At 42.9% G+C, this 20160-nt stretch overlaps 1 protein-coding gene across 1 annotated transcript in view; it reads right to left on the minus strand.

The window, feature by feature from the left end:
• The window catches only part of dnah9 (dynein, axonemal, heavy chain 9), a 186307-nt gene that overhangs the window by 18480 nt on the left and 147667 nt on the right, over window positions 1-20160 (minus strand). Inside the window, exons 68-73 of the mRNA XM_085760635.1 lie at window positions 19662-19855; window positions 18224-18372; window positions 15434-15561; window positions 9437-9664; window positions 3335-3526; window positions 3009-3200 (exon numbers count right to left, since the gene is read on the minus strand). Of these exons, the coding sequence (XP_085616761.1) occupies window positions 3009-3200; window positions 3335-3526; window positions 9437-9664; window positions 15434-15561; window positions 18224-18372; window positions 19662-19855 (1083 nt within the window). The remainder of the gene's footprint in view (window positions 1-3008; window positions 3201-3334; window positions 3527-9436; window positions 9665-15433; window positions 15562-18223; window positions 18373-19661; window positions 19856-20160) is intronic.

The following is a 20160-nucleotide window of genomic DNA, read 5'->3' on the forward strand; positions in this document are numbered from 1 at the left end:
ACAGCAGCTAGCAGCTTATTCTCTCTCCACTGTGCCTGCATGTGGTGACATCACTGCTTCCAGCTGTGTGTGTCCGTCCGAACAGAACTGCAAACTCCACTGACAGTAGAATAAGGGTCAATCGATGTTTCATGTGTGAAATAGCCACTCATACCTGATAGTATAGGTGGATAAACGGAATAAATAGAGATAATCTGAGGACAGATCATTTATGCTAACAGAGCAGGAAGGATGACGCTTTCCTCATGGATTTTACTTTTCTTTCACACAAATGTCAGCATTGTCTGTGCATGTCTGTGTAGATTCTAATGAAATTAATAGAATCAGTCTGATGCGACCAAGCGCTCATCTGTGTGGAGCTCTCTGCTGCATGCTCTATTGAATGAAAAATGTATTTTCCAGCTTTAACCCTGTATCCATGTGTTAATTCTTAATTTTTCTTTTGATAATTGCCAAATTAATGTCAGAAAGTTATAATCTGAGTATTTATTTCAAAACTGGTGTATTTTGTCTACCTGCACTTGAGGGCGTTCCTAATTTTGCACCCAATTAAAATAGTTTCTTGAATTCTTAAAGGAGAACTATGCAAGTACAGTCACTTTTCCTGTGTTTTGCTAACCCTCCTCTCCTCCATGTGCATTTGTTTACACCGAAGCCGGCAAGAAAGCAATCAACTGTATAGAGTGGTACATTATGTTATATATCATATTACAATGTGTGTAGTCTTATCTGTCATAAACAAGAGATTATGGGTTACGGGGCGCGTTTGTGTCTAGAGCTGGGACACCGGGTCGGAGGCTCTGATCTTACAAGGTTGGTTTTCAGCCGAGAGACGCTAGGTGGAGGGCAGAGAGCCTCCACACTCCCTGGAACTAATTACAAGTCATTGATTTAACCAGCACTAGGACTCTGAAGCTGTTGGATTAAGGTAAAAATGTAGCATAGTTAAGCTAAAAATCCTGCATAGTTCCTCTTTATGTCACTGATATATAAATCCTGCTAGTCATCGTCACAACCTCCTGCTGTTAAAAATAAACTCGTACACTCCACTGTGTAAATAAAGTTTTTAAGAAAATGAAAAAGAAAAGACTAAGTTTTACTGACACTGTGAGTGTACGTTTGTTCCAACTCTGTGGAGCATCATGAACCTCCATGGTCTCAGCTCAAAACTCTTCATTGTTTTCCCCCCGTTCCATCTCGGCCCGTCTCATAACCGAGGTCCACAGCTGTGTATGAAGGGTCTTCGTAGCAACTCATAATGTAATGTAATAATGACTTTTATTACATTTAAGTTATTACATTATGAGCCGTTATTACATTATGCGTTGCTACAGTTCTCCACAGTAGCAGACACATGATTGGCTACGCTTGACAGCAATCAGTTTCCATGACATGTCCCTCCCTAGCTTTGAGTTTTTACCAGCACATAAGCATGCAGAGCTGTACGGCCACTTCAGAACGTCTTTAAATGAGAACACTGAAGCAAGTTTACCAATACAAGTACATGGCCACTGCCACACAATCTGTTCCGGCTCATCCTACTGTGCATGTATATAAATGTTTTGCGGCTCCGTGATGTGACTCATCAAGTTGTGACTTTCATGCCTTTCAAACTCTCCCTGTTTGATGACTTCATTATCTCTGTTTTCCAACAGTCAAGTTTGCCAGTAAGTAAGACTTACTGACAAACTCTTTCCACCCACAGAGCAACTCCACCTCTGAGAACTATTCATATAACTCAAACTACAATCTGTTATATCCCAGGGAGCCATATGGAGGGAGTTTTATTGTTATTGATTTAGCTCTGAATTGTAGAACTCTGCACTCAACACTGCAGATAGAAAAAAAACCTTTTAATTATAGTGATTCAATTATGGCAATATTAAACCTCCATTAATTTGCTAGAGGCCACACAGACGCTCCTTGGGATGGTCCAGAGACAAAGCCCAGACAGGTGTAATCTTAAAACTGTCTTGTACTGGTGCTATGGCTTGAATTCACTGCTTTTCTCTGGCGTCCTATTTTTGCAACAAGAATAACTTTATTTAAAGGAGACATACGGTATTAACGGCTGGTTTCAGTGCCTGTCCCTTTAAATGCAAATGAACCACTGCTTTCACCACCCCACCCCTTTTACTGGTACCAGGTAGGGGATAGGGTTATGCAAATTCAAAAACTAATGACATCATTGTCAGACAACTGAGGGAACCACATGGATTTCAACCCAGGGAGCCTGAAAATTACAGATTTTCTTTGTCAATTCTCACATTTTGGGGGCCAGAAGGCAATATAAACACAAAGGGATAGTTAAACATTTTGGCAAATTGGCCCATTACCATAATCCCTATAGTTTTAGGAGAAGGTTCATTACCTTTAATTGTTGGTGCAAGCTATTTTTAGAATGGTGGAGCAGAGCCGCGAACTGCTCAGAGCTATGCTACGGAAGCTATTTCCCGCATCAAACTCATCAAATACACAATGCAACAACTCCAACGCTCTGGTGGACGAGTAGTGACCTGCACATTCACCACGCTATGAGATAATAACAGAACGTTACCAGACAGAGTTGTTTTCAAAGTAAATTCATGCAAAACCGCTGATACGCATCCCTGTCGGGGGCAGTTTTTTGGCAAGCAGTCTCTGCATTTGCCCCGAAAATAACTCTGTCTCGTCACGTTCTGTTATCATCTCATAGCGTGGTGAATGTGCAGGTCACAACTTGTCCACCAGAGCGTTTTGGAGTTGTTGTATTTGATGAGGGAAACCAAGAAATCCCATTAGCCTCTGTAACGTAGCTCTGAGCAGCTCACGGCTCTGCTCCGCCATTCTAAAAGTAGCTTGCACCGACAATTAAAGATAATGAACCTACTCCTAACACTATAGGGATTATGGCAATGGGCCAATTTGCCAAAATGTTTAACTATCCCTTTAAATAGCCTTCAAAAAGTGACATTTACACTATATGTCCCCTTTAATGTTCCATGTATTATTATGCATGTCCCACTCACCTGGTGGTAGCTGTTGTAGTCCATGTTTCCAGGTAAGGGGAAGCCGGGCGCCAGGCTCAGCTCTCCCTCCATCATCTCCGGCTTGATAAACTCCTCCAGGTAGGTCCGACACAGGCGGCGGTCCCAGTCGTCTGTGATGTGACCCCCGTACATGATCTCACCGAACAGGTAGCGCAGGTCATCGTACGGCACCTGGAGATTAGAAGCGGGAGGGGATTGGCAGCCTGTGGTGTGCTCGGCCCGAGGTCGTGTGTGTTTAGATTTCCAATTAAGGCGGGCTTTGTAATCCTTTGCGCGCGGATAAAAGAGAAAACACAGACGTGTACCTTAGGATTGGCCTCCAGGTAGTTGTAGAGGACGTTGATGGAGATGGTGAGGTCTCCGGTGTTAAAGGGGTACGATCTGTTCCAGCCTTGAGGACCGAACTTCCTCCTCTCCGCCACCACGGCGTGGAAATAGCACAGAGCGAACAAAATGCTCTTGAACTCGTTCTCCCGCGCGCACATCTCCAGAGTGTCCTGGAAAAACAGAAACACACAGACACCGTGTTACAGGTAAAAAGTTGTGGCACTCGGTCCTGTGATGTGTTTTATTTTGTTACATCTCCAATGGTGCAGTGCACTTACACACAAACGCACAAAATGAGATGACTACTGTAGATGGCAATAAACCCAAAGATGAGATTCCCTTTTAATTGTCACAACTTGTCAGATGCTCTCAGCCTCCAACCGTCTCTGGGGCTCATTATTCCAGACAGGCAAATAAAAAAACTGGATGTAAATGGCATTGTAATCTCTGGGGGGAGAGGCGGTTAAATAAGCATGCCAATAACCCCCGTGAAAATAGGAAGGCTAAATTCTCTTTATTTCAGCATGTGTTATTGTGAGAGCGGCGGTGAAGGCCTCTCACTCTCCTGGCTGCACGGCCCTGGGGAGCTGACTCCTGTGATGCACACACACGCGCACACACACACACACACACACACACACACACACACACACAAGTACAGTGCAGACTGGCTACCACACACACACACTCTTTCGGAGGTTTAGTTAATATTCCACACAGTACCCCTCTGCTCAAAACAGCTGAATGATGCAGAGCCTCCCTATTCATGACCTGTGGACTGGAGAGAAACGACATGCAGAGAGAAAGACACTTAGCATCTATGAATGAATGTGTTCCTGAACGACGTTTGAGTCTATAACGCCTGTTTCACAACAGCATTATCAGGGTTCCCACTCTTTCCTTGAAATCATTTTCCAGGACATTTTCAGCTACTACAGTCTGACAGACATTAGTTTTTACTCCACCCACTGATTCATCCCCTGTCCCTTTCATGCTTTGGAGAAGTGTTCTTTTCGACAATGGTACTTTATTTTATACATTTAATCAGTTTGTTTCTATGTTTATTCCTCTCTCTCATTCTCTCTCCCAGGAATCTGATTTAAAGGACAATTCTGGGCAAATTCAACTCGGGGGTGTATTTTCCTAACATTTTAGGTCTAAAAGAAGGAATCAGAAGATTTTCAGTTTAATTGCTCCTGTTTTGCGGTAGTTGTGTCTGTCCTCGCATTGCCACGGCAGTGATGAATGGAGAGGATGGAAGTTCTGCCTCTTAGGCTTCTCAGACATGCACCGAGAAGTTTATTTACTTCAAGCAAGCCGACGTGTTTGTAAAACTAGATCTAATTCAAAGTCTCGCGGAGTCTCGTGCGAGACCCAAGTTGAAGTGCTCGGTGTGTTTACGTGCAGTCCGAAGCTACTGTTTGTGTCAACAAACTTCTCGGTGCATGTTTGAGTAGCCATCTGACGCTGTCTGTGGAAAAAAAACTATGGATTTGAGGGATGGAAACAGCCTAAGCAGCGGAACTTCCATCTGCTCCCATTCATCACTGACGTGGCGATGTGGGGACAGACACACAACTACCGCAAAACAGGAGCAATTAAACTGAAAATCTTCTGATTCCTTCTTTTAGACCTAAAATGATATGAAAATACAGCCCCAAGTTGAATTTGCCCGGAATTGTCCAGTGTACGGCTCTAATTTACAAAATAATCTCTTAAATGCTTAGAAATTATGACAAATTCATCATAGAACAGCACACACTTGCAGGGTGCACACACTTTCAATCCTTAGCAGGGTCTGAAAAAGTCAAATAGAGATCTGGTAGCTGATGTCCTGATGTTATAAATAACTTTCCAGGACATTTGACTTTTTTTTCCTTCTCATTTTCCATGTGTTTTCCAATAAATTGGTCAACTTAATACCACTGTAAAAAAAAACTAAAAAACCCTCATGCAAGACATTTACATCAACCCAGGAGGCTCTGCGGTGTAGCTTTCTGGGGTGGGGGTGGGGGGCAGTGGAGCTGTACACATCTCCCACTGAAAAGGTCAAGAGGAAAGAAACTGTCATTTCTCTGGCTTAGCGTTGGCTTTAGCCGAGCGGGTGGGCTATTACAGAGAGTTAGCCTTACATTGATTAGCTTTCACTGAGTACACATGACTGGAATATTTTCCTCCACGGTTTCCTCAGCGGGATCCCCCCCCCCCCACCCGACAGCTCTCTGCATAAGGCGAGGCTCGCGGGCACGCAGCACTTATCAGGCAGATAGGCATCGGCAAACGAAGGGATGGTGGAAATGGAGCGGGAGGAAGCCGAGCACTCAGGTAACGGCATGGAGGAAGATGCACCGGCGGGGTAATGGTGAGGCTTAGACAGAGATGGGGAGCTGATAAGGTAAAGAAAGGGCCACTGCGGCGCACTGATGCATTCTGAGCGGAGCGGGCCGCGCCGGCCGCGATATTGTCTGGCCGCTCGCTGATAACACACACACACACAGAAAAAACAAAAAAAAACAAACAAACAAAAAAAACCCAGGTTGAATTGACTTTGTTATGAGCTCCGTCCTCAGGTAACACCTCCATCTTCCTGCAGATTATAACCACACAAACTTTTAGCGTTAGCATGTGCGCTGTTCACATCTGCCCCCACCCCCCACCCCACGGGTCAGAGGCAATTCCAGGGCGACCGCAGCCATCTGCCAGCTGCCATATTCCTGCAAATTGGCAACTTGATGAGAAATCTGGAGCAAAAAATTGGCATGTGTTGTTTTCAAATGCTGCTAACAGCAGAGAGGAGGAAGTTACAGTAGCATCTATCAACGTGAAGAGGATACTTTCACGTATCTAAGATGCTTATTACTGTAAAGTGGTGACATCATCCTCCACTACTTGGTGTAATTGGGATCAATTCCTACAGTATTAAAGGGATAGTTACATTTTTTTTGAAGTGGGGTTGTATGAGCTACAAATGCCCATTGAGTACACTAGATGCAGTAAAAAGGTCTCTGCCCCCCCCCCCCTGAGAAACACTGGCGCATTGCACTGCACAAACAGGCAACACACTGTTGGGGGACAATTAATCAGCGTATTTTCACCGCCTACTAGAAGTCCCACCTCAAAATAATACACCAGTTCAAGAGTAGGATCTACAGTAAAAATGTACAATGCATCAGCTGGTCGAAAAACGTTTTTTTTTTATCTGGAACTAACCAACTGTGTGGAGGAGTACCGAGGAGTACTGAGTGAGTTGGGTAGTTCCAGATAAAAAAACTTTTTCCGACCAGCTGATACATTGAAAATGTTTACTTTAGATCGTACTCTTGAACTGGTGTATTGTTTTGAGACGGACTTCTCATAGGCGGTGAAAATACCCTGATTCATTGTCCCTCATTGACAACAGTGTACTACCTGTGTCTCTGTGCAGTGCGATGCACCGGTGTTTCTCAGTGGGGGAGAGCAGAGACCTTTCTACAGCATCTAGTGTACTTAATGGGCATTTGTAGCTCATACAACCCTACTTCAAAAAAAGCTGAACTATCCCTTTAAGTTTGGAAAATGAAATAGATTTTTTCTCCTTTGGTTTATGATTCAAAGTGAATAGATTTCATTTTCATTTTCCTTTAAACTCTTTATATATAAAGACTCTGATTAAAATCTAGTTTTCTCATCCACATGATGCTTTGTTATTTAATACAAAACCTAAGATGATGTAAGTATCACCACCATGGCTGAGTGTTTCCACCTTGAACTGCAGTGAATCAATGACAGTCTCATAAAAAACAAAGTCAGGGCTCGATCTCACTGCTGCAAAGTGTGTGACACAAGTGTCTTTGTTCATTTCAGAGCGGCATGGTTGACATTTTCCTGTTCAGATCACTGTGCACAAAATGTTTTTGAACCTCGACACCACCCTGTCCCTGAGCTCTGCCAGCAGTTCTCTCCACCTTTTGGCTTCTGCTGTTATCTGCACTGTCAGCTGTGAGGCCGCACAGCAGGGGTCACCAACTATATTTGTCGTAGGGCCAGAATTTTTCTTGACAGACACCTTGGAGGCCAGACATTAAAAAAAAGAAAGAAATTAAATTCACATTTTGGCCTAACAATTTAGTTTTTGATATTTACCTTTTTGATATTCCATTTTTTCTTACAGAACGGAAGGCATTTTAGCCTTTGCCAGTCAGGCTCCTATCACCAATACCACAGCTACTCATGATGACAATGTATTTTCTTTTTGATCCTCACAATTTCAGAATCCGTGGGCCGGATTGGAAGGTTCACCGGGCCGGATTTGGCCCCCGAGCCGCCGGTTGATGATCACTTCCTTAAAGTATGTAGACAGGTGTGTACAGTATGTGTACAGTAAAGGTCTAGAAACATCTGCTACAGAGAAATGACGAAAGCACAGCTGAGTTTCATGTGTAGCATAGAATCTCAATACGGATGTCAGTCCGTTTAACTTTTTAATAGTTTTCTTTTAGTCTTTAAGAAATGAAGGGTTCTAATCAATTTTGGGCTCAGCAGAGAAACAGGGTATTATAATAATCTATCAAGGTTTCAGAAAGTACTCTGAGCCCTTCACACTTAATGTAAATTCTCTTTTTAAATGATAAACTTGCCATTTTTGCACATCAATCTTCTCTTGATATCCCAACATGACAGAGTGAAAGTGCCTAGGGTCATTGTTATGCTGAAAGGTGAACTGTCACTCCATCTCAGGTCACGAGCACTGAATCGTGATGCAGCCTCCACCACGCTACACTTCATCTTTTGCCTTTAAATGTCATTTGACAAACTCCAGTGGGCTGTAATGTACCACTTACACTTTTATTCACTGTGCAGTCTGTCTCTCTGACACAAAGGTCTTAATCTTGTGGCAAGTTCTCTGCTGGACGTCTGAACCTCTGTTGGAGTGGTCATCGGGTTCGTGGTCAGTTACTCGTTTTGGAGACATAAAACCAACAGCAGAAGAAAATCCAAACTGCAGACTGAGAACACTCCTCCTGCAGCTTTGGAGACTGTTTGAAACATTTGCTCTGATCATGGTGGAGGTCTGCACATACCAACCTCCATGTCTTGGTTTTCATGTGAGTGAATTATGGGCTGAGCCTCTCTAGATTGAGTCAAATCAATTCAGTTTGACTCCAGTCAAGTTCTTAAGTCCCAGACAAAGTGTCTGAATACTAATAAGACATGATGGTTTTTGAATTTTAATGAATTTCTGAAAACCTGTTTTCATCAAGTCATTATTATTGAAAGTGTATAAGCATCATATAATCAGATCAGCTACAGATTTATGTTTTTTAGTGGTTGAGTTGAGGCTGGTTTTTAAGATGCAGGGGAACAAGCTGTAAACACCTGTTATCACCCACTGAAGCAGCTGAGTAGACAGACTCACATAGTTAACAGACTTTATTCACACTGATGTTAAACATCACTGAAATTTCAAGTTGAACATTATTTGATGTTATCTGTTAATACAAAATGACAGACAACCAATAATAATTCCATAAGGATAAATCTGATTTCATGAGCTCATGTCAAATGTCAAATATTCCTAAATTCCCTCCTCCTGGTTTGTCAGACTTCGTTGGAAAGTGTTTGGAAATTGGTGGCAGTTTTCAGAAAAATGTTTCACAGCTTATTGGAAGAGGGGAACACACTACACACATAAAACCCAAGACAAAGAATTCTGTGTATGTATATGTATATTATTTTGTTATTTTCCACCACAAAAGAATCCATCACTCGAAGCTGACATCAGAGTTGTGTTCTTTCTTTTTAGAGTAAAATACTAAAGTCCTAATCAGTGTATCATCTCAATGCTTACTGAACACTTATGTGAGACGGCCTCTGCTGTGTATATGTGGAGAAACGAACTGGACAAGTGGAACAAAAAGGACTGAAATGTTTTTAAACCCTGGATCTAGCTCTGTCTCTTAATATGTACAAATATTGCCATTGTGATTCATCCACCTCTGCTTATTTTCTCTTGCCTGTCTTTTTCTCATGTTTTTTCTTTCTTTGTATACTGTAAAAAAAAAAAGAAACACCTGACATCAGACCTCAGAGTCTTACTGTACCTGGGTGAAGTTGTCCAGGGCCTTGTGCAGGTTTGCGTGCATCCCTGTGGGTGGCTCATTGGTGATCTTGATGGAGTTCTCCAGGATGCCCTGTGGGATGATGTGTCCCTCTGGGGTGGACGAGGGCTCGGCGCTGACGAACACCCTGAAGTTCTGGTGGCTGCCCTCCGCGTGCTGCTCCAGAAGTTTCTCCAAAGTGCCGAGCCAGCGGGCCACCAGGTGGATGTTCTGCAGGGAAACAGGAAAACATTGCAGGTTATTGGTTGGTGGATGGGCCAGTTGTTCATTTTCCTGTGTGAGGTCAGAGAGCCTGATCTATACCCAGATTATGTTTTCTATTGGATATCTGTGAAAGTCGGGGCTTTGGATAACACATAATAGCTTAATTATGTACTTGATGCTGGAATCGCCTGTATAATTTATTTTTGTAATGACAACTAGCAAAAAGGAGCAATTAAAATGTTGCATACTCTCCTCTCTTCACTCTGACTTTGATGTGGCACCAAATTAAATGGTACACAGCACTTGAAACCCATTTCCAGGTTGCTGACATTAAGGGGCCGTTCTCCGGCGGAACTTCAGACTGACTTTTCTGCACATTCATCTCTGGGCGCTGCGCGGACAGCGCGGCTGACTTGTACTATCACACAAGCATGGATGAGCTCAATTTTCCATCTCAACTGTCCTGACACTTACAGGATATCCTGTGAATGATAAGAGTCAGCCAAGCCCCCCCACACATCTCACCATGCAGCACTGCCCATTCCCTAAATCTAATTACAGCACTAATAACTCCAGTCATTAATTCATAAGCCTCTTTACTTTCTCATTTCCCTCTGCTCTCCATATTTAATCTTCCTTGTGATGGCTGGAGTTAGAGCTCTTTCCGTACGACGGGACATGACAGAGAGGAACGTCAGTTTTTTGGAAGAGTTGTTGAGTGAGAGAAAAAAAAAAAAGGGGAGAAAAAAGTTTCACGTTGTGTGACAGAGAAGTCTGGGAGCCGAGAGAGGGATAAGTTAGTTTGCCTCTCGATGCCTTTGAGAGTAATGAATAGTATACAAATTAAAAGTCTGAATTCAAGTGCTTTTTCATCAAGCCACAGTACAAGCCTTCCTCTTGGCATGTGAATACTTTGGCAATAAAGGGAGCCAACAGAAGTGAGAGACTGCCTCAGAACTTGTCACTGTAATGAAACCATTCATCCTCTGGGCTGCAGGGGGAGAAGGGGGGGTGAGAGAGAGAGAGAGAGAGAGACAGACCAGCAGGCCGACAGACAAACAAACAAGACAGAGGAGCAGCCACTACTTTATGGCTTTTTAATTAACTTTCAGGTGCAACATTTTTTTGTTTCCTCAACGTCTTCTTGATAAGGGCCTTCCAGCCCCTGCGATGATGGCACTGATACTACATCAAAGAGTCACCTATTTACATAATAATATGAAAGTTGAATCTAAAACCCATTAGAAGACACCACTGGCAAGGTCTTTGATGCATTGCTATCAAACACAACCTGAGGGAGAGCACAATGGCTCACCCGGCTGCCTATCATGCGCGCGGCTCCGACAACGGCGGACAATAAACACATGCAGGTGCACGCACACAATGCTTTTCCCCCCTCCGCGCGCTCAAAAACACATTCGTCAAGGAGCGGCGTGGAGGACAGCTGCACAGCTGGGCTCCGGCTCCGAGGAGGAGGCGGCACCCGCAGTGGAGAGGCAGTCAGACTCCAGACTGATGCTGGAACACAGGGAACAGGACTGAGGCGCTGACAGCGTGACAGACTGCTGAGTACAGGTTTAAAAATACTGAGGAAAAATATGCAGGAGACAGTTTGTGTTCCTGTCCCTAATAGTCAGCTAACTGCAGGAATTATGTGTAAAAAAATATATATGACTGAGGGAGTTTTGGTAGAAGTCACCGCATGAGGTGAAATTCTTGAAGGTGAACCATGAGGACAAAGATAAGAAACTATAGAAGGTCTGTTTTGACTTGAGAAAAGTATCTGTCAGTTTTTGTCAGTTGCACAATTGAAACATCACTCACCAATCTTCACGCAATTCTCATTCCACTGTGTTTATTCCAACTTGTTCACGTGTCAAACCTGCAAAGTCAGTCAATCACTTAAACACTGTCACCAGTCAATTCAAACTTTTCTCCAGCTTCAAGACTCAGACAGCAAATATCTTGATAAAAACCTGACTGATCTGCAAAATATCTATCCATCCATCAATCCATCTTTCCAATCATCAATTAATCCATCCATCCACCTTTCAATCCATCCATCCATCAATCCATTCATCCATCCATCTATCATCCCTCAATCCATTCATCCATCCATCAATCCATCTTTCCAACCATCCATTCATCCATCCATCCATCCATCCATCCATCCATCCATCTATCCATCCCTCTATCCATCCCTCAATCCATTCATCCATCCATCAATCCATCTTTCCAACCATCCATCCCTCCCTCAATCCATTCATCCATTCATCCATCCATCCATCTATCCATCCCTCAATCCATTCATCCATCCATCAATCCATCTTTCCAACCATCCATCCCTCCCTCAATCCATTCATCCATCCATCCATCCATCCATCCATCAATCCATTCATCCATCCATCTATCCATCCCTCCATCCATCCCTCCATCCATCCATCCATCCATCCATCCATCCATCCATCCATCCATCCATCCATCCATCCATCCATCCATCCAATCCAGGCAAAACTATAACGAGCAATAAGTTGCTCTGTTTCAGCGCTGCATCAGTGTTTAGTGTGAACACATGAACCTCTCAGCAGATCACTGTAAGGAAATGTACAAGTTTGTGGAGGACAGAAGAGCTTAAATTAAAATAAAAAAGTTGTTTGCCGTTTGATATAAAGGGTTAGAAACAGTGTTTTTACTGTGTGATATTTCCACTGTAGTGTTTTTCATTTTGAGTTAGAAAATGCGTGAAAGTAGTTCAGTGTTTGTAAACTATATAAGATGAACCATTCTGAGAACTGCTGTAAATTGTAATGATGTGTCTGATGCAAGACTTGCATGAAAGTGACTTGGTAAAACTATAAAGTAACTCGTAATATGAGTGAGTATAATATAATACTATAAAATATTACTGAAACTGGAAATTACAGTTGGGAAAATACTTCCTCCTAGTTCACAGCTGTAGTAAAGAGTCTAAACTGTTGGAGGTGTTAGTTGTACACAGCAGGATAATTCACCTCAGATTAACAGATGAAAAACAGTCTTGATCTTCTCAGTGTAGCTGAGACTCAATTTATTCCTTGTTGTCCTTGTAGGTTCAAAATCTCTTCATCAATAGTTAAACTGAATCTTGTCCAACTCTCAGTGTAAGATTTCAGAAAAGGAGGAACGCATGAATCATTAAAGTTCCAAAAGACGAGCAAAGCTCTCTGGCTCTTCCCCTCACAGTGAAGTGAAGAGAGGACATTGAGACAGAGCTTTTTTTCCCCATCAAACTGTCTCTGCTGCTCTCTGCAATCCGCCCTGCCACCGGCTGCAAATGGGCTGGCTTTGGCAGTAAATACGCCAAGTGCCTGGTGAGTTTAGGCCACTTGATTGCCCCCCCTGCCTGGCCGAGGTGGGATATTCAACTCCAATCTGAGCGATTGATTGCCTCTCCACCCCCACCCCCCGTCCTTCCATCCCAATGGGCCACTTTCAGACTTTCTGCATCTCTGTCTCCCAGGCCCATCTGAGCCCAGGCTGCCGTTCTGTATAATTACCCCTCAGCCGAAAGGGACCGCTGACCTGGCCCTCCGCTGATGGGAGCCGGGCCCGGCAGAGGGAGAGGAGAGGTGTAGTGTAGTGCGGCGTAGGTAGGAGGAAGGAAGGGAGGGAGGAGGGACATACGCCGCACGGAAAATGATAAATAAGTTACGTAGCAGAATGAGAAGGTGGGAAGAGGAACAGAAGAGAGACGATGGAGCGTTATATCAGGAAAAAAGAGACTGTTGGTAAAAAACAGGAGAGAGATGAGAATGTGATACGTCCCCTCCCCTCTGGTTTCTCCCCCGCCGGTGCCATGGGGGTGGCTCACAGCAGGCAGACCAACGGACAGCCGATGATAAAGCGAGTGGGAGGTTTGTTGCCAGGGGGACAAGGTCTTTTTAAGCCCATCGATTGGGATTCTTATGCAAAGGTAATTAAACAACTGCTTGTCTGTGCTACCCTGAGTCTTCAGCTAGAGAGAGACGCCTCTCTCTTCCTCCTCTCTGTCTCTCTCTCCTTTTCTTTTTGAATTTCTACCAGCTGTGTGAATTAAAAGAAAAGGGTGTCCCGCAGTGGCCCGGTCTGCGGTTCATATCTGTCGATACTCCCCGCCCATTAAAATTCCACCAAGGTTTCCACTTAAAATGCAAACGCCAGCCTTGCCCTCCAGATAAGAGGAGAACAGACACGGCGGCTGTAGATATTGTACTGTATAATGCCACTGCCCTTTCACTTAGGAAATTTCCGCAGAAAATTAAATTCGCTTTTCAATGCAGACGGAACCTGGGAGGAAAGCAAACACCCCACTGAGTGTGCAGTAAAGAACAATGTGATGCTACAACCCACACTCCTTCACAACACACACAGATAGAGGACATGCTCCTGAATGGAAAATCACTGACATAGACAAACCTGGTATCCATTTTACAGAACATATAGTAGTTTCTTTTTTATTTGTATATATTTAGCCACTTTATAGATTTCATTTCATACATCTTACAGTGGCATGCAAAAGTTTGGGCACCCCTGGTCAAAATGTCTTTTAATGTGAGCAGTTAAATGGAAGATGAAATGATTTCCAAAAGGCATAAGGTTAAACATGAAACACTCTATTGCAATATTTGAAGTCTCTTATTTTTGTTTTCAACAGTTTTAGGCCCTGTTTACATGACAACGCTCACGGGTGAAAACAACAAAATATTTCATCGGATGTGCCTTTCGTTTTGACAGCGACTGCAAAAAAGTGAAACCACCCTCCAGAGTGGAAATCCACCATCACGTTCCCGTCTAACAGTGCGTTCACACCGGGCGCGAGTAAAATATTCACCTCGCTCTACTCGATCGAGTTTTCCCGCTGGAATATACTGTATAATATATATTCGCTTAAGTTCAATATTTTGAACTTGCGGAACAGGCAAATTTTGTTTGTTCGCTTCATTCGGCACAAATTTGCGTCCATTGGCATCTTTACATTGTCTTTGTATGTAATCTTATCGCGTGAAAAATTCACCTCGCGCCCGGTGTGAACGCACTGTAAAGGGTAAAAACACAAAAGTCTGCTCCAATCTGCTCACGTCGCATACGCCTTTACGTCACAGGCATGAGCCAGGACAGGAAAATAACAAGCATGTCAGATTCTACAAACTTTTGCGTCACCATATGCATGCAGATTTCCCCCCAAAAAACGCTCGTCCAAACACAGAATAAAAAGTGAGAACGCAGCGCCACTTTTGTGTTTCCGTTTCCCTGTAAACATAGTCTTAGCAGCCTGCAAAAGAATAAAAAACCCAGGAGACTTGAGCTCTCAGATAACTTTGACCAAGGTATCAGACAAGATATTTACTATTTACACACTGTGATAGTTTCCAAAGGGGGAGCTATTAGCTACTAACTATGCAGGGGGCCCAGACCTTTGCTTTTCCTTTTCTGTTTTGAAAATGTAAAAGATGAAAATTAAAAAATATATACATTGTTTAAAATGTAAATGTGTCATCTGTAACTTTATGTCTTTTGGAGATCATTTCATCTTCCACTTGCTGAACTGTTCACATTAACGGAAATTTTTGACCAGGGGTGCCCAAACTTTTGCATGTCACTGTATCTCGTTCAAATACCAACCAACCTACCTGCAACTTTCTATGACAACAAATGTGTCGCGTGGGCTCTTTCCTCTGCATTGTATTTGACACCACAGTGGGATATTTTGGTCTGTGTCTGTACAGTGTGTGCTGTGTGTGTACGGGTGTACTGTACCTGTAATATGACCCAGTGGCCGTTCTTAGCTGCCAGATCCAGGGCTTGTTCAGCTATAATCTCCTGACCTTGACCCAGAGAGACATTATGGAAATTCTTGTTGTCAAACGTGTAGCCCAGCTTCTTCCCTGGAGGAAAACACACACACACACATCATTTCACACAAAACACCTTCCTGACACACTGTTTAACACATGGACCTCTAACAGTTATTTTATCCCGCTGGGAGAGAAGAAGAGCCAACAACCAGGAGCTATGACAAAGAGACTGATTAAAGGTATATTAAATAAATTAAGTAATAACAATAAGTACAAAAAAATCAAAACACATCCAAGAGTCACAGTGGTTCAGAGTGTGGGAGAGTTAACGACTTAATGAGATCGCAGATATTCAGCGAGTCGGCCTTTCTCGAGACCCGCCATTGAGATTCCATTCAAACGGTACAATTACTTGTCTGTTTCATTAACACTCCAACCTGAAAGGAGGCAGATAGCGAGGGTCTGTTTCAGGGATATTAGTCCCCTGCAGAGCATACAAAATCACATCATCTATCTAATGAGAATCTAACTGAAGCCTAATACCAATGAGAAAGCCAATAATCGCAGCTGTAATAGAAAAGCACCTCCTTCTGGTTCAGGCTGCTCCTCATCCCTCTGCAGCCTTGATGTGACTGACTACACTCAGAGAGAAGGTGCCGATAATCAATAATCACTCCTCTTCACAGCCACTTCAGTAGAAATACTCCCAGGTGAGGATGGAGAGTTTCAGTGAAGGGTCAAAGGTTGGTCCACTTTTAACACCTCCTACTGCTTTCCAAGGCATTTAAAGCATTCACTCTATTACAGATACTAGAACTCCAGCTTCCATACACATCTGTGGTGTACAATCATTTTGTTTAAGATGGATTTTCAAAAAGTAAACAGAAACCGTGGGACATTAAAATCATGTATTGAGCAGAGTGCAGACCTCCAACAAGGACAAACAACCCTACAGAGCCATTGATCTCAACACCATGACAACAAGGCTGGTTAATGTTCAGAAATGTTCAGCATCTGAGCTGATATTGATGCGTTGTGTTTAATCCACTAGTTTTATTAGATAAGCTTGGGCCACAGACTTGAACTCTGAAATATCAGCAGAATTTTGGGATGTGCCACTGTGTCCACTGTTGCTCCATTAACCCACATTACAGGTTCATTCAGTACAAGGTGCTGCACAGACTGCATTACTCAAAAACAGAGCTAAATTGCATTTTTCCATCTGTGATCCCCATTATGTGATAAGTGCTATACTGCTGAGGGTTGTGTCTGTTCATTTCAAATTTCATTTTATAGCAATTATACACTTATACAAATATATTCATGGGTAGTATATTCAGATATTGCCAATAAACCTTGACAAATATTACACACTGGACCTTTAAACTTCATTGGTGAGCTCTGGCTCAAATGACGTTGGGTGCAAGGATGAGGCATTCAGATTGTTCTGGAGAGGCAGTGGGATTAAATATATATATTTTTTTCTTCCCACTCCTTTTCAAATATGTTAACCAAGTTATCAAGTGTTTCATGTATTTATTTATTTTTGCTTTGTGTTTTCATTTTCTATAATTTTTATGATTATTTATTCTTTTTTTCCTCTGCTGTCACTATTTCTTCCAATATATTTGAAATAAACATAAACCAACCAAATGTGTTTATGTAAACAGCCAATTTATAGAGTCATTGGATCGTGATCCTTGGTCATCATCTTTTGTTCACAGACATTGATGAGACTTCCTCATTCAACACCTTAGGGATCAGATGACAAAGCACTTTTTGATCTGCGATGTCCAGATTATTTTCTGGGTCTGCACGATCTGCAAAATCTCAACATTAATATGTCAGAATGATTATATCAAGATCTAAACAGTACTTCCTGACAAACTGAGCAACATGGCAAAAGATACTGTATCCTGCAATAAAAAGGTGAAAAAATTGGCACCAGAATGTAAAAGGTTAATCTACGGATCATCCTCCATCTCTTCACAGAGTTTCATGCAAATAAACTCAGGACCTTTTAATCCTTAACTAACTAACTAACTAACAAACAGACAGACACAGGTGAAAATAAACTCTCGTTTCCCGGAGCTGATTATGATGATGAATTACTTGAACACAAACTGCGCAGTGGTTGAAGCAGAAACACAGTGGAAACCTCCTGCCTCCAGTACAAACTGATACAATTCCCTGCCAGGTGAATATTTCATACAGCCGACTTCAAATACACACAGACTGAATCATTTGGCAGCAGATTCAAAAGTGTCAAGCTGCGATGGCGCCCTGTTCCAGGTCAGCGTGTTGGCATATGTTTGGTCAAACCTCCAAACAGCACGTCCTGCTGCCGTGCACATTATTCACACGGAAACGTAAAGTAACTCTCATACCGACGACATTTACTTTCCACGGCCCCTAATACAGCGCCGGTGTCATCTCATATTTTTCTGACCTTTAGTATAATCTCTTCAATCCAGCTCGAGCCTGTTGTGCATTGCCAGTGATAGCTGGGACACACAACAGATGTGTTGACTGTGTCTGACTGATAATCCTATGCAGAGGGAATCATGGATGCAGGTATGCAGTCACCTCATTTCAATGGGTCGCTCCAGGAAAACCCTGCATGTTCCCACGCCATAAAGAAACGGTGGATAAAGTGGAAATATGTCCATGATAAAAGCGGAGAACACTCTCCAAGGCTGAATTCTTACAGCTTATTAAAGATAAAAATAAAAAAAACGAGCGAGGGCCTTACCATGTTTCTCCACATCCTTCAAAGGGTCAACTCCAGGAGAGAGGATGAAGAACATGGGCGTAGCTGGACTCGACTCTTCAAAGGAGACGGCGAAGTCCAGTGATCTGCCAATCACGTACTGGCTTCCCAGTTTCTCCTCTACAAAGTCTCTGCGGGGGGAGAATATGACTCAGTTCCCCTCAACACTTTTTATTATCTTTGACCGACAAGAACTCTAACAGTGGAATTCAGTAGCAGCGTGCAGCGGAGAGACGGCTGCTTATACCAGTCTGTTTCACCTCCAAATCCTTTTGGCCTTTCAAACATCGTCCTTTGTTCAGTGTTGTTCATGAAACTCTTCAGTCCTAAAATACATTTTTAATCTGATTGTTTAAAGGTACATATAAATAATATTTGGAGGGATTATTCAATATTACAGTGAATCAAAAGCTTGAATGATTTTGCAGGCATATCACTGACCCTACACTATTATTATACTGCTATATGAATATAAAAATCTGATCAACTCATTTTACTGAATTATATAAAGATCTATTGCTTCACTGAAATAAAGGGTGCTCATTGAAATACTTGGAAAATCTAAATTTCAACCCTGGACAATAAATAAAAAAAGCTAAAATAATATTTAACAATTTATTCGTACATAAAGTAAAAAGCAGATATACTTGTTTTAACCCCTTTCTGGGATAAGACGGCACTGCAAGTGGGACAGCAAATCATTTGAAAAATTGTACAAGTTTGCTTTCAGTCCAGTCCTTACTGTTCCACCATTATCAAAATAAAGAATAAGAAGTGCCCTGAGCATCACTTACCCTCGTATTCTTATAGGTTTGGTTGTTGACAACCAACATTTTGGTGATTTTTTAAACTGGTCCATGAGTTGGAAAAGATACTGTTGTGAAGGGAAGCGGTTAACACCTGGTAACCTTATATGCACTCATACATGAGATTAATAAGCAGCTCTGCTACACTGCAGTCCACATAAACAATGTGCAAATGCATAAATAAAAAGGTGGATGTTGGTCTGGCCCCAGTGGTTCACCTGGTCATGTCCCACAGGAGCTGAGGTAACATGGTGACACCTCTGCACCTCCACCGAGGTTAAACTACCTCTCCATCTCTCTCTCTTTCCCGTTTCTCACTCATCCATACGTTCCCTTCACAGCTGATTCAGTTCCTTTCCACACCTCAGGCCTTTTGTGTTTGTTGTGGTTTTATTTTCAATAAACCCATCAGCTGGCACCTTAACCCGACTCGCCCTCCCTCTTTGTGACACGTATCGAGCCACCGTTGTATCTTTGAAGCTGTGTAATTGCAGCTATTTCAGCGGTGAGCGGGTCATTCAGACGGCGAGCCAAAGGTTAAGCTGTTTCACCCTTCACCTTCCGTCTTTTTACGGCTCGCGCAGCAAAGGTCAAGCTGCGATCCCACCTCTCACCTGACGGCGTAGGTCATGCGATCGGGCCTCAGCGCCCTCATCATGCACAGCCTCTGCAGCGCGGTTTTGCTCTTCCACTCCTGGGGGAATTTCTCCTTTTCCGGACACTCGGACTCCACGAACTTCTTCCAGCGTTTGGCCGAACCTTCGATGTCTCTGTCCAGGTTTCGGAACTCGTCCATGGAGCACAGGGACTAGTGGAATGAGGAGAGGGAAAATGATTTACACTGGAGGGGGGAAAAAAACAAAAAAAACACTGTGCTGCTACAGTACTGTGTGATCAGTGATGCTCAGAAACGTTTCACAATACACAGCAAAAAGACCTACTTTGTTTGCAGAAGTTGGAGGGAAAACAAAGAGAAAAAAAAAAGCAGACAGGAGTGCTTATCTTTCCTCATGCCTATATAAATAATATTTATTCAAACAGAAATGCTGAGCAAACACGATCCCCTTCATAGTGGGACGGGGGCGGGCAGGACTGAATATGCATCGGCTGCTG

The sequence above is a fragment of the Trachurus japonicus genome, chromosome 19, assembly GCF_045865225.1.
Source record: "Trachurus japonicus isolate A0001 chromosome 19, Traja_1.0".
NCBI lineage: Eukaryota > Metazoa > Chordata > Actinopteri > Carangiformes > Carangidae > Trachurus > Trachurus japonicus.